The 14,638-nt window shown below is 42.7% G+C and overlaps 1 protein-coding gene across 2 annotated transcripts in view; it reads left to right on the top strand.

Annotated features, from left to right (window-relative positions):
• Positions 1 to 8,238, top strand: part of FXN (frataxin) — a 35,865-nt gene extending 27,627 nt beyond the window's left edge. For both annotated transcript variants that reach the window (XM_077474977.1, XM_077474976.1), the window contains 2 exons: positions 785 to 882; positions 7,843 to 8,238. In XM_077474977.1, coding sequence (XP_077331103.1) covers positions 785 to 882; positions 7,843 to 7,984 — 240 coding nt within the window. In that variant the 3' untranslated portion in view covers positions 7,985 to 8,238. The remainder of the gene's footprint in view (positions 1 to 784; positions 883 to 7,842) is intronic.
• The last annotated feature ends 6,400 nt before the right edge of the window (positions 8,239 to 14,638 follow it).

Genomic DNA, 14,638 nt, shown 5'->3' with positions numbered 1-14,638 from the left:
TTTGTACATGTATGACAGAATTGGCTTGGGAAGCTAGTGATTAAAATTAGTATTATGAGATTTTTTAATTTTTTTTTAAATCATACTTACCTAGGTGAATAGAGCATCAGCCTGATGTTCCATCTGTCCCCCGCCAGATCTAACACTAAGAACCCGAGCAATACAACACTACCACTACTTGGTTCTTAGAGCTCCATGAGCAGAGAGCGGTGATGGTCAGTCATCGGCTCTCTGCTCTGCCCCCTCCTGCGCTCACTGGAGCGCAGGGCTGTGGAGGGGGCGGGAGCAACTGGCTCGGGATCTCAGCAGCTCCCAGAGAGGCTGAGCCAGGTGCCGGTCTAGGCATGTGGGCAGATCCCGACCATATGATCGCAATCTTTTTCGAGCCTGGACCAGCTCTGTGACATAAGCCCACAGCGAGCTTCAGCCTGCTGTCTGCTGAAAACGCGCCACAGGGGTGCAGACTGAACTGCACACCTGTGATCCACAAGGAGTACAGCCAAACGAATATGGGCTGTACTTTTCCATTAAATACCAGTAATTTTTCACCAAAAGGTCATTCTGTTCTTGTGTATATATTCTAAAAACCAAGTGGGCTAGCGTGAAGAAAATGTGCTCTCATTTTATCCTGCGTTTTTAAATCTTGAGTTTTTGTCTGTAAAATCAAGACCTGTGTTTTTGTCTTCCTTTAATGTACAGTAAATAAATAATATTGCAGTGTTACTTGTTGGCAATTTTTTTACAGGTATACAACCATATTTTGTTTTTGTAATTTTACCACTAGAATGGCGTTCTTACAGTTAAGGTCGGTAATGACATTGGAACCTATGTAATCAATAAACAGACACCGAACAAACAGATCTGGCTATCATCGCCCTCAAGGTATGTTACGGTTCACCTGTCTGTTTTAAAGAGAATCTGAGGTGTGTTTTTAACATTTTCTATATTTAAAAAAAATAAAGACTTTAAATACATTTGCAGCTAAATTTGAGCTCCATATGACTAGTTCACATGTTTTACCACTTGTAGATATTATGTATCAATAATATCTGTATATTTACAATGTGCTAGATTGTTAAACCCATGCATCGCTGATTTACTTTGTTTTTATTTTATGTCTAGCTGACAGGTTGTTCTTCAAGTATTGTGTGTGTGTGCGTGTGTATGTGTGTATGTTTATACCTTTACTGTATAATGAGTGTGTAAGGTACATTAGGCTCAGTTCATGTTAGAAAGGATCTTTATCTGGTGTATGAGCTTTTGTCAAAGGAGCCTCTTTCAACATATTTCACTTAATTTGGAAAGTAGGAAGTATACTCCATACTCCACCAGGCATTCATTCTGTAGAAACGCATGAATCACTTGCAGAATTTAGAATAGTTCTAAGAACTTTTGTTTTTTTTCATGAAATATGATGATCACACATTACTTAGGAGGGGTATGATGGCAAAATTGGAGGTGTCACCCACAGTATCCTGTTATAATTCCTTGTACTTGCTACAGTTTAAAATGTGTGTTTTTATTTTTCCTTTACAGTTTTAGAATAGTCTTGTAGGATTTTTAGGATTCCTAAAGTGGGTAGTAAACCACAGTTGATGGAAAAAACTAAAATCCCTTGCAAGGCAATATAATGTGCTCGTATGCATTGCATAGGAGCACGTTATGAGAGACCTGCCTCAAAATGAAGCCCTCCAGCACCACGTTGTCACCACTGAGAGGGCTTCCAGGTTCATGAGTGTGCTTGGAAGTTGCCATTTACGGCACGGGCTCTGAAGGTCAGGCACTGTACGCTGGACCTTCAGGGCGCATATGCCAATGTCACCAGCTGCATGCACTCTGAATATCTCCTAAACAGTGCAAGTTTAGGAGATATTCACAGTACCTACAGGTAAGCCTTATTATAGGCTTACCTCTAGGTGCAAGTGGCATGACAAGAGTTTATTACTGCTTTAACATCTGTTCATGATTAATATCATACAATATTGGAGGCACAAGCCTGTCAACATACAAGTGTATCTAAAGCCAAAACGTTTTAACTTTGGACCAAGATTCACTCTTGTTGGTTTTATCTTACATGTGCCCAATTTGAGACACAAGAAATGAGAGGAAATCTCCCCAAAGTGAGGTGTTTTGTCTTTTATACAGTTGTCACCTCATTGGAAACTTCTCTCTCTGTTTGGATTTTTCCTCGCTTTCTCTCTCGTCAGCAAAATAAATACAGACAGAGGTCCTTACCCCTTGCTACTCTATCCAAAAAACTTTTTTTTTTTTTATAAATTCCAACTTCCCTATGCACCAATATAGCATTTTTGTACTTCTTCCTTTTTTTTTTTTTGCTTCTGTCTTACGTCCTTACAGACTGTAGGTTATGACACAGAAAGGAGTTGACCAGCTGATCTCATTAGCACACACCCTGCATCATCTACCCTCCCACTCCCAGCTGCATGTCTTTTAAATGAAATGCAATCAATTAGTTATTACCCTTCTCACTAAATACACAATATACAATCAGATTGCATAGTGTATGGCCATCTTTCAGGACCCATTTACATCTAGCATAGTGGAAGTAAACGTTTTGTGTGTGTAGTTTTTCCTGTAACACTCATAGGGCAGCCTGCTGATTTAAATGGGCTGTGCTATATGTGGCTTATGGGACATTTGGCATTTTGTGGGTTGTGTGTATTTTTACTGTGTGTTTTTGCAGCGTTTGCCACTCGTTTTTTCACATGCCAAAATGTGTGTTTGCTTTAGTGTTTGGTGTGTTGTTAACAACAATTAATGGCTCTAGAAACATTTTAATCCCCAAACACACAAGACTTCTGACACTGGGCCTCCCTCCCCTACCCAAGGGACGAGTCTGGGAGGACTTCACTTCAAGAGGCACTACTGATAACTTTATGCAAAAATTCTAGCTCACAAATCTTTGACATACCTCCACTTCTATCATATCAGTATGTTGCCACCTAATGCCTGTACGGTAAACGTCATGAAGACCAAGGGGGTAGATCCCCCCTCCCCTTCTTTTCCTCCTCTGTACCTTTCCCTACATCCCTCATACATCAGTATGTTGCCACCTAATGCCTGCAAGGTATACATCATGGAGATCAAGGGAGTGTATCCCCCCCCTTCCCCTTCTTTTCCTCCTCTGTACCCTTCCCTACACCCCTCATACAATCTAGACAATTCTAAACCCCCTCATGGCTTTTCATATTACTATTTTGCAACATTTGCCTGTACCAAATGGAGCACTTAATCTATAACATAGGAGGTAGAGATGCACTTTGATCCTACTTCTACTCATTTAATTAGTCAGTCTCTGTTATCCTACTTCCACAATTGCTACAGAACTAAGACTCCAGCTACACATACAATACCCCATACACTGAATATGATAACGGTTGATTCTTCTTCTAAAAACTTTTGATGGTTTCATCTAGCAGAACAGACCAATTATTGTTTAATATGCTATTATATTGACGAATGTACTTTATGTATGTCATTAACATGTACTATGCTTTATTTATCTTCAATAAAACATTGTAAAGTAAGTAAATAAATAAAACAATTAATGGCACTGAAAGCACAACTAGTAATTTTAGGTGTATAAAGGTGGCCATACACTATACAATCTCCTTTTAGATCTGTCATCAATTATGTAGTGCAAGGGCCTGTCTGATTGGATATAGAGTGATTGGCTAGATAGGCATTTCCTCCTATTATGTAAATTTGGTAAATCTAAAGGAGATTGTAAAATCAGATTGTATAGTTGCGCTTTCAGTGCCATTAATTGGTAATGGCACACCAAACAGAAGCAAACAAACATTTTGCCATGTGAAAAATCGAGTGGCAAATGATGCACAAACATACAGTAAAAAAGACACAACCCACAAAATGCCAACATGTCTCATAAGCCACATATACAGTATCTCATGTGACTCATTAGTGTTGCAAGGTCTCAGATGTGAATGGAGAGCAGGTGTGTTAAATTTGGGGTTATTGCTCTCTTATACTGGTAACTAGAAGTTCAACATGGCATTTCATGGCAAAGAACTCTCTGAGGATCTGAAAAAAAGAATTGTTGTTGTACATTAAGATGGCCTAGGCTATAAGAAGATTGCCAAGACCCTGAAACTGAGCTCCAGCACGGTGGCCAAGTCCATACAGCGGTTTAACAGGACAGGTTCCACTCAGAACAGGCCTCACCATGGTCAACCAAAGAAATTGAGTGCACGTGCTTAGCGTCTATCCAGAGGTTGTCTTTGGGAAATAGACGTATGAGTGCTGACAGCATTTATGCAGAGATTGAGGGAGTGGGGTGGTCAGCCTGTCAGTGCTCAGACCATGCGCCGAACACTGCTTGGCTGTCGTCCTAAAAGGAAGCCTCTTCTAAAGATGATGCTCAAGAAAGCCCGCAAACTGTTTGCTGAAGACAAGCAGACTAAGAACATGGATTACTGGAACCATGTCTTGTGGTCTGATGAGAACCTGTCATTGGGACCGGAGACAGCGACGAGGCAACATCTCCAGAAGAGAAGAGAAGAACAGAAAAGAAGAACAGAAGACAGCGGAGACATGAGACCGCTTGTAAAAGAGCTAGAAGAAGGCATGGTGGCCCGGCAAGAAGAACCGAAGAGGGGGACAAGACCCCCAAAGTCGGAAGAAGAGGGCAGCGGCGAAGAAGAAAGCCGGGCTCCTCTGCTAGTGAAAGAGCTAGCGAAAGAGCAGAAGATAGTGGAGGAGTCCGGCGAGAAGACCCCCGAAGACGTTAGGAGACCCCCGGAGCTGTGCAATAAACTATTTTAACCCTTGTGTGTTTTTTTTTTTTTACATTTTTTTCACAGGTGAATGGGTAGGGGTACATTGTACCCCATACTCATTCACATAGGGTAGGGGGCCAGGATCTGGGGGCCCCCTTATTAAAGGGGGCTCACGGATTCCAATAAGCCCCCAGACCCCAACCAACGGCCAGGGTTGTCGGGAAGAGGCCCTTGTCCTCATAAACATGGGTACAAGGTGCTTTGGGGTGGGGGCCGCACGGCCCCCCTCTTCCCCAAGGCACCCCCCCATGTTGAGGGCACGCGGCCTGGTACGGCTCAGGGGGGCGCGCTCGCTCGTCCCCACCCCCTTTCCTGGCCGGCCGGGTAGCGTGCTCAGATAAGGGTCTGGCATGAATCTGGGGGGAGACCCCCACGCCGTTTTTTTGGCGTAGGGGGTTCCCCTTAAAATCCATACTAGACTTAAGGGCCTGGTATGCTCTCGGAGGGGGAACCCACGCCAATTTTTTTAAATAAATTTGGCATGGAGTTCCCCCTGAGAGCTGATAATTCTGTGAGAGTTGCCTCCGTATAGACGGAGATCCGACTTGGAGGCAACCTCCATTGACAAGTCGGATAGAAGTAGTACAGGAACCTTTTCTAAAGTCGGAGCAACTTCAGTAGTGTGCATTAAGACGGCTCTCATTCACTTACATTGATTTTTACATGTAGCGCGACTTAAGGTGACTAGGGGCGACCTGAAGTCGGATCTGAGTCACCCCTGTGTGAACCGGCTCTAAAGGTACACCTTATTTAAACAGGAAAACTTTGCATTTATACCGTTGTGCTCTTAAGTTTATGATTCATTGGCCATTTTTCAGAGAATATGAATGATAACACAAACGCTTTTTTTTCACTCATGGTTAGTGTTTGGCTGAAGCAATTTATTATCAATGTTTACTCTTTTTAAATCATAATGGCAACAGAAACTAGCCAAATGACCCTGATCAAAGGTTTACCCCCGTTCTTAATACCATGTATTGCCCTTTTAACATCAATGACAGCTTGCAGTCTTTTATGGTATTTGTGGATGAGGCTGTTTATCTTCTCAGATGATAAATCTGCTCATTCTACTTGGCAAAAAGCCTTCAGTGCCTGTAAATTCTTGGGCTGTCTTGCATGAACTGCATGTTTTGAGATCTCTCCAGACTGGCTCAATGATATTGAGGTCAGGAGACTGAGATGGCCACTCCAGAACCTTCACTTTATTCTGCTGTAGCCAATGACAGGTCGACTTGGCCTTGTGTTTTGGATCATTGTCATGTTGGAATATTCAACTATGTCCCAATGTGCAGTTTCCTGGCTGATGAATGCAAATGTTCCTCCCATATTTTTTGATAACATACTGCATTCATCTTGCCGTCAATTTTGACCAAATTTCCTGTGCCTTTTGTAGCTCACACAACCCCAAAACATCAGCAATCCACCTCCGTGTTTCACAGTAGGAATGGTGTACCTTTCCATCATGTTGGCTCCTCTCCAAATGTAGCTTTTAAGGTTGTGGCCAAAAGGCTAAATTTTGGTTTCATCACTCTAAATGACTTTGTGCCAGAAGGTTTGAGGCTTGTCTCTTTGCTGTTTGGCATATTATAAGTGGGATTTTTTGTGCCATTTGCGTAGTAATGGCTTTCTTATGGCAACTTGACCCATCCCAAACAATTTTCCTGGCAGTTGTGCCTGAAATTTTAGTTCCAGATACGTCAGTGAAGCACTGTATGAAAGATGCAAGGGTCTGTCAGGAGTCCAGAAACTCCTTGACCTTTTACACACACTCTCACACACACTCTCACACACACTCTCACACACACTCTCACACACACTCTCACACACACACACTCACACTACAAGAAACAGATCACAGGTGAGGCTGGTTAACTTTAATAGCCATTCAGACCCCTTTGTGTCAACTCGTGTGCATGTTATCAGGCAATTACCAGGGTCTGTAAAACATTTGATCAGGGTCATTTGAGTTTCTGTTGCCATTATGATTTAAAACGAGTAAACACAGTTGATGTATAATAAATGGCTTCAGCCAAACACTAACAATGAGTGAAAGAAAAGTTTTTGTGTTATCATTCATATTCTCTGAAAAATGGTCAAGAAATCATAAATTCTGCCAGGGTATGTAAACTTATGAGCACAACTGTATGTGTGAAAATGGAGATAATTGTGTCCATTGGTATAAACACTACAGCCCAACCTGCCCACAAATTTGAGCATGAGCGAAAGTTCTATATTATCAAGAGGTTGGATCTCTTATAATCAGAAATTACCTTCTAAAAATTATAGCAATGATATTTGAATCAACATTGATGTAACTTGTACCGTGATAGCCCATTTGCTCTTTCCTTTGGGGGTTTGGCTGGGGACCAACCTCCTTATCTCAATGATATTGTCACAGAAAAAATTGATATTGGAGCCTCTGTTGTATCTGCACATGGGATGGAGTGTAGCCCAAGGCAGAGAGTCGAGGTACACTCAGTAGATCTTCCCCAGAGCTCTCCACAAAGAATGATAAACTTTACTGGAGGGTGTACCAGGTTTTGGTCCTAGACCACACCTGAGAAGAATGGCAACCAATCAGGAATAGAACCAGGGAATAGTACACAGTTGACAAGCAAAATCTGGAACAGGGAGAGGCCAAAGGTCAAGGCAGCGAGAGAACAAGTAGTCAAACAAAAGGTGATGTTTCAACCAGAAAAATCGGAACGCGGGAGCTGTCACAGGCTGGAGCCTAGGGCTGAAGTTTTTTGATAGACTGGACAGGCACTGGCTGTGTAAGTGCTATATTAACAAACAGGTTAATTCTGGTGATGCCTATACTTCTCAGTCCTGGAACAAAGAAGGCTGTAGAGGATAGATTACATGGTGAAAGAACCAGAAGTAGCAGATTAGCTTTTTTGCTGATATAGATCTCTCTACTTAATATAGATCACATATTTCACTGATTTCTCTAACTGACAATTTCTGTGCTGTTATATGTGGTATATGTACTCTGTTCTCATTTAGTTCCTTGTTTGTTTTCTAGTGGACCAAAGCGATATGACTGGACAGGAGCAATGTGGGTGTATTCACATGATGGAGTGTCTCTTCATCAGATACTGGAACAAGAACTTTCCCTTGCACTGAATACCAAATTAGATCTATCAACTTTATTATATGCAAGATGACATAAAGACAGCAGTCTATATAATATTTCTGTTGTGAATGACTACTACCTAAATTTTCTGTGTGATATTCCTTAATGTTCTCAACATACTGTTTATTTATACATTTGTTTTGTATTTCTGCTGACTTATTCTCTGTTTTAGCAAAATTAGGAGGACATCTTTTTTGCTGTCTTGCTGACATGACTGGTCTTGTCTTTAAAAGCATCTTTACCAGAAACAGTTGTACTCACTATAAAATGAAAAATAACTAAGAACTCATCTTTTTGAGGTGTTTGATCAAAGAAAGTAATATAATTTCTCATATGGCATGTTGGTAGACAAAACTTTGCTGCAAAAAAAATGTTATTTAACCACTTGACCACTGGGCACTTAAACACCCTTAATAACCAGACCAATTTTCAGCTTTCGGTGCTCTCGCATTTTGAATGACAATTACTCAGTCATGCAACACTGGACCTATATGAAATTTTTGTCCTTTTTTTTCACACAAATAGAGCTTTCTTTTGGTGGTATTTAATCACCGCTGGGTTTTTTATTTTTTGTGCTATAAAAGAAAAAATACCGAAAATTCTGTAAAAAAATGAATTTTTCTTTGTTTCTGTTAGAAAATTTAGCAGATTAGTAATTTTTTCTTCATAAATTTTGGCCAAAATTTATACCACTACATATCTTTGGTAAAAATAAGTACAAATTGGATATTATTTGGTCTTTGTGAAAGTTATAGAGTCCACAAGCTATGGTACCAATATCTGAAAATTTATCACACCTGAAGTACTGACGGCCTATTTCAATTCTTGAGACCCTAACATGCCAGAAAAGTACAAATACCCCCCAAATGACCCCTTTTTGGAAAGAAGACATTCCAAGGTATTTAGTAAGAGGCATGATGAGTTTTTTGAAGTTGTCATTTTTTCCCCACAATTCTTTGCAAAATCAAGATTCTTTTTACTTTTTTTTTTTTTCACAAAATTGTCATATTATCAGGTTATTTCTCACACACAGCATATGCATACCACAAATTACACCCCAAAACACATTCTGCTATTACTCCCGAGTATGACGATACCACATGTGTGAGACTTTTACACAGTGTGGCCACATACAGAGGCCCACGCTGAGTAAATAGATACCTAATATGTCACTCTTCAAAATTGCACACGCTCGTGGAATGGCGCCAAACGTCGCTACTTAAAAATCCCCATAGGCAACGATTAAATTTTTTTTTTACTGGTTATATGTTTTGAGTTACAGAGGAGGTCTAGGGCTAGAATTATTGCTCTCGCTCTAACGTTCGCAGCGATACCTCACATGTGTGGTTTGAACACCGTTTTCATATGTGGGCGGGACTTACGTATGCGTTCGCTTCTGCATGCGAGCACATGGGGACAGGGGCGCTTTTAAAAAAAAAACATTTTTTTTTATTGTTCATTTTACTTTATTTATTTTAGTTTGACATTTTTTTTCCCCAAAAATAATTTTTTTGATCACTTTTATTCCTATTACAAGGAATGTAAACATCCCTTGTAATAGGAATATGGCATGACAGGTCCTCTTTACAGTGAGATGTGGGGTCAATAAGACCCCGCATCTCACCTCTAAGCTGGGAAGCCTGAAAAAAAAAAAAGATTCTGGCTTTGATCGTATTAGCGATTCGGTAGAAGCACCGGAGGGCGGCGGGGGGGGGGGATGTCTATGGCTGGGTATTGCAGGGTATCACCGACTATGGCTGGGTATCTCAGAGTATGGCTGGGTATCTCAGAGTATGGCCTTGCAGAGTACTGCGTTGCAGAGCATTGCAGGGTATTGGCGGGTGTTGCAGAGCATTGCAGAGTGTTGCAGGGTATTGGCGGGTGTTGCAGAGCATTGCAGAGTGTTGCAGGGTATTGGCGGGTGTTGCGGCGTGTTGCAGGGCGTTGCGGCGTGTTGCAGGGCGTTGCGGAGTGTTGCAGGGCGTTGCGGAGTGTTGCAGGGCGTTGCAGAGTGTTGCAGGGCGTTGCAGAGTGTTGCAGGGCGTTGCAGAGTAATGGCAGGGTATTGCAGAGTAATGCAGGGAATCGAGGGGTTAATTTTCGGTGAGCAGCGATGTGGGCACTGCAGATGCAGCCCACATCGCTGCTGACACCGATCTCTTCCCCCTCCGCTGTACCGATCGGTACAGAGAGGGGAAGGGAGGAACCGGCGTCATAACATGACGCCGGCTTGTTTACAAGTGATCACTCCGTCATTTCACGGAGCGATCACGTGGTAAACGGCCGCGATGAGCGGGCGTTTACCGTGATTCGTGATGCGCCGGGTCCACTGGACCCAGCGGTCACGGATGCTCTCGTGTGCGCGCCCCAGGGGGCGCGCGAGAGCAGAATTCTGGGAGGCCGTTAATTAACGGCCTCTCAGAGTTAAACAACCGCCCTGAAGCCGTTAATCGGCAATGGGCGGTTGTTAAGTGGTTAATATTTCAAGAAAAGAATAGTACACAAAGTAGGATTATTTTACGAACCATAATATATTTTTCTTGGAGTTCATTGAGGGTTACGGTAATTCTTAGACCGGCAGGTTTCACTGTGACATGAACATAAACCTAAATATTTTCTCACTCATCTGTTAAGGGGACAGAAATTCTTAGATTGTCTGGATGTCTAAAAGCCACCCAGCAGAGGGACATGCAGCACAGTAAACTCTCACAGGCCCAAGAAAACGGGCCTGCCTACATCTTGGGGGTTGCCTGTAGCACCATATGCCCAAAACTGGAGTCAGATGACGTCACAACATCCAACTGGTAGAAGAACCAGGCAGCACTCTTGCAAATCTGGGAAACAGATACTTGACGCCTAGAGGCCCAAGAAGCAATTGCAGGTCTCAAGATTGTGCCTTGACAGGAAAGTTTAGAACCCAATCCTTAAAAACTATAAGCTTGGATGATGGTTTGCCAGAGCCACCTAGTGATGATGGAGCAAGAAGCCAGAGCACCCTTCCTATGTTCATCCAGGATGACAAAAATGAATAAGTCTTTAAAGAAGCAGTAGGTGAAAGAGAGCTTCTCATAGCCCAAACCACATCCATATAATGTAGGAAAGTTTCCTTTGGGTGAACTGTAACTGAACAGAGGGGCAACAAAACAGTTACCTAGTTGAGGTGAAAGGAAGAAACTATCTTAGGCAAGAAGAAAGTCATTGGTCTCAACACCACCTTGTCTCTATTCAAACTAGTAAGGCCTCCTTGCAGAAATAAGCCACTAGTTCAGACACTCACCATGCAACGGTAATGACTACAAGCGTACAACCATGTGGGTAAAAAAAAAAAAGTGAGAAATGTGTCTAATGGGTTCAAATAGCAGTTCCTGTAGTGCATTGAGAACCAAATTCAGAAACTACAAAGTCACAGGGGGGAGTTACATCAGGAACCCCCTATAGAAAGGACTTAATCAAGGAGAAAGAGGATAACCAACTTTAAATCAAGATAGGACAGAAATCTGACCCTTGATAGGCCAGACTAAGTGTAGAAAGAAGAGGATTTATTGCACAGAGAAACTACTAGGGTGGATGCCAAGTTTATGCCTGCCTCATCTGATGATGGATCTTCCAGGAAGCAGTGTTTCTAGCTTTTAGCATTGTAGGAATCACAGATGAAGAGATGCCCCTGTCCCCTAGAACGTGGTCTGCAGTAACCATGCCGTTAAACATAGCAACTGTAAAGCAGGATTGTAAATAGGTCCTTGAAACAGAAGATCCTTACTAGCCTGACCAGCCCACATAAAATCTTTCAGGAGTCCTATCAGGTTGGTGTACCACATCCTCCTGGGCAATTACTGGAATGCTCTCCTTGATCCTGCAAAGCAGGGGAGAGAATTTTCAATTCAAGAAATACAGAAATCGGGGTGTACTAATCCCATAGAGCCACTAGAACATCCATTGCTTTCACTAGAGCACATATGTCAAACACAAGGTCCACGGGCTGAATGTGGCCTGCAACTCCATTCCGCCACCTCTGGCTCTCACCCTTCATTCCCAGCTGTCACTCTGTATAAAACACACTTCTGAACCCTGCACTTGGTGTAACACATCCCAGATACAACCGTCACTTTGAGGGCAATCATACTGCTTATGCGGCCTGTGATGAAATTGATTTTGACACCCCTCCACTTAGAGGATCCCTATACTTTGAGGTAAACTGGTACACTTTGTTCTTGGATCTGGAGGTTCACATTTGTCTTCCCCCATTGAAACACCTCCAAGTGTAGGAGTGTACAGACATTGCCAGCTGCCTTCCAATTGTCCATGCTTGGGAGAAGTTCTGCCCATGACCAGAAAGCTGCCCATGACCAGAAAGAATTTACCTCTCCTGCCGCATCAAGAATCCCATCATGACTTTGTCAGACTGAATGCAGATTCGATGATTTTCTAATAGGGTGGTCCAACGCTGTAGAGAGCCAAATCTCACAGCGCTCCAGGATGTTAATTGTAAAATTAGGATGCTCCATTGACCAAGTACCTCGCATTAACAGACTGCCTAGGACTCCTGCCAGGTTGAAAGACTGGCTTCCATTGTTCGGTTCCTCCAAAGTAGGGACTTCCCCAGTTTGAAAGACTGGCTTCCATTGTTCAGTTCCTTCAAAGTAGGGACTTCCCCCAGTTCTAGAGATTAGAATCTGGAGCCAAAAACAAGGGACAACCTGGCTCAAGGTGTCAAATGAATTGATCTGGCTAGGGACCTGATTGACTAGTCCCCTAATGGCAGAATGTTACATTGCAGAGGTCTGGCGTGAAACTGGGTAAATGGAACAGTCTTAAGAGAAGAGAAGCTGCTATCAGGACCAGAACTCATACAAAAATATAAGGTAATGCGACTCCTGGACTGGAGAGCTTGAATCTAAGACAAGGGAATCTGAAGTTTTTTCTGTGGAAAGAGCACTCTGCTCTGAGCTCTGTCCAGGAGTAGACCCAAGTACTCCATATAATGAGATGATTCCGTCATCCTCATCTCATCAGCATGAACTTTAAAAAGCTCAGGATCCACCCAAAGCACTGTAAGTTCTAAATAGTCAAAGTCACGTTGTCTAACAGAACCTGCACTGACTGTTCCTTTTTACAGGTCATCTAAGTATCCCACAATGGGGATGCCACAAGAGCACAGCAAGGTTATTACCAGCACCTTGGTGAATACCTGAGTAGCTGAAGGGCAGGGCCGTGTGCTGGTAAAGTTAGAGGCCCCACAGAAAAATATAGGTAACATAGATGTGCTGGAAAGATGCAACGTGCAGATTCATGTCCTTGATATCCAGTCAGCCTCCCTGGTGAAGGAGGGCTATGAACAATATATTGGATTAAATGCAGAATTGCTGAAATCAAATGAAGACATTAAAAAAATTTAAGTTGAAGATAGGGTGAATGCCCTCTTTTGGTATAGGTACTATGCACAGGTAAAATCCCTGAAACATTTCTGTCAGAGGTGCTAAGGCAATTACACCTTAATCCAGAAGACCCAAGAGGATTAAATGGAGATCTGCTAATCTGTGGGGTGGCCCGGGAAGTTTTGAGGTTAGAAATAAAGAATACCACCCTCTGTACCCAAACATTGGAAATGTAAATCCGGTAGTACATGGCTCGAATTTCAGCTAGTTCAGCAGGTCCTGGACAAATTCTGATCCATGTGGAGGTGGGGTGGTTGTACACATCAGATGTTGCCCACTCAATCCTGTGCTGGGTAATTCTGGATAGTTTTCTGTTGCCAGGGCCCAGTACTCTGGGGGGGGGGGGGGGGTTGGAACCCAACGGTGGTCAAGGAAGGTGTTTGCAACCCTTGTCATTCTAGTACCCTGTGCCTTTTCAAGCAGATACAGTGGTGTGAAAAAGTGTTTGCCCCCTTCCTCATTTCCTGTTCCTTTGCATGTTTGTCACACTTAAGTGTTTCGGAACATCAAACCAATTTAAACAATAGTCAAGGACAACACAAGTAAACACAAAATGCAATTTGTAAATGAAGGTGTTTATTATTAAAGGTGAAAAAAAATCCAAACCATCATGGCCCTGTGTGAAAAAGTGATTGCCCCCCTTGTTAAAACATACTATAACTGTGGTTGTCCACACCTGAGTTCAATTTCTCTAGCCACACCCAGGCCTGATTATTGCCACACCTGTTCACAATCAAGGCATCACTTAAATAGGAGCTGCTTGACACAGTAAGGTCCACCAGAAGATCCTTAAAAGCTACACATCATGCCGAGACCCAAAGAAATTCAGGAACAATTGAGAAAGAAAGTAATTGAGATCTATCAGTCTGGAAAGGGTTATAAAGCCATTTCCAAAGCTTTGGGAATCCAGCGAACCACAGTGAGAGCCATTATCCACAAATGGCGAAGACATGGAACAGTGGTGAACCTTCCCAGGAGTGGCCGGCCGCCCAAAATTACCCCAAGAGCGCAGCGACGACTCATCCAAGAGGTCACAAAAGACCCCACAACAATGTCCAAGGAACTGCAGGCCTCACTTGCCTCAGTTAAGGTCAGCGTTCATGCCTCCACCATCAGGAAAAGACTGGGCAAAAATGGCCTGCATGGCAGAGTTCCAAGGAGAAAACCACTGCTGAGCAAAAAGAACATCAAAGCTCGTCTCAATTTCTCCACAACACATCTTGATGATCCCCAAGACTTTTGGGACAACA

The sequence above is a fragment of the Lithobates pipiens genome, unplaced genomic scaffold (assembly GCF_037356315.1).
Source record: "Lithobates pipiens isolate NorthernLeopardFrog02 unplaced genomic scaffold, aLitPip1_a1.2 Scaffold_13, whole genome shotgun sequence".
NCBI lineage: Eukaryota > Metazoa > Chordata > Amphibia > Anura > Ranidae > Lithobates > Lithobates pipiens.
Note: the sequence above shows the minus strand (reverse complement) of the source record. Positions and strands in the feature narration are given on the sequence as shown.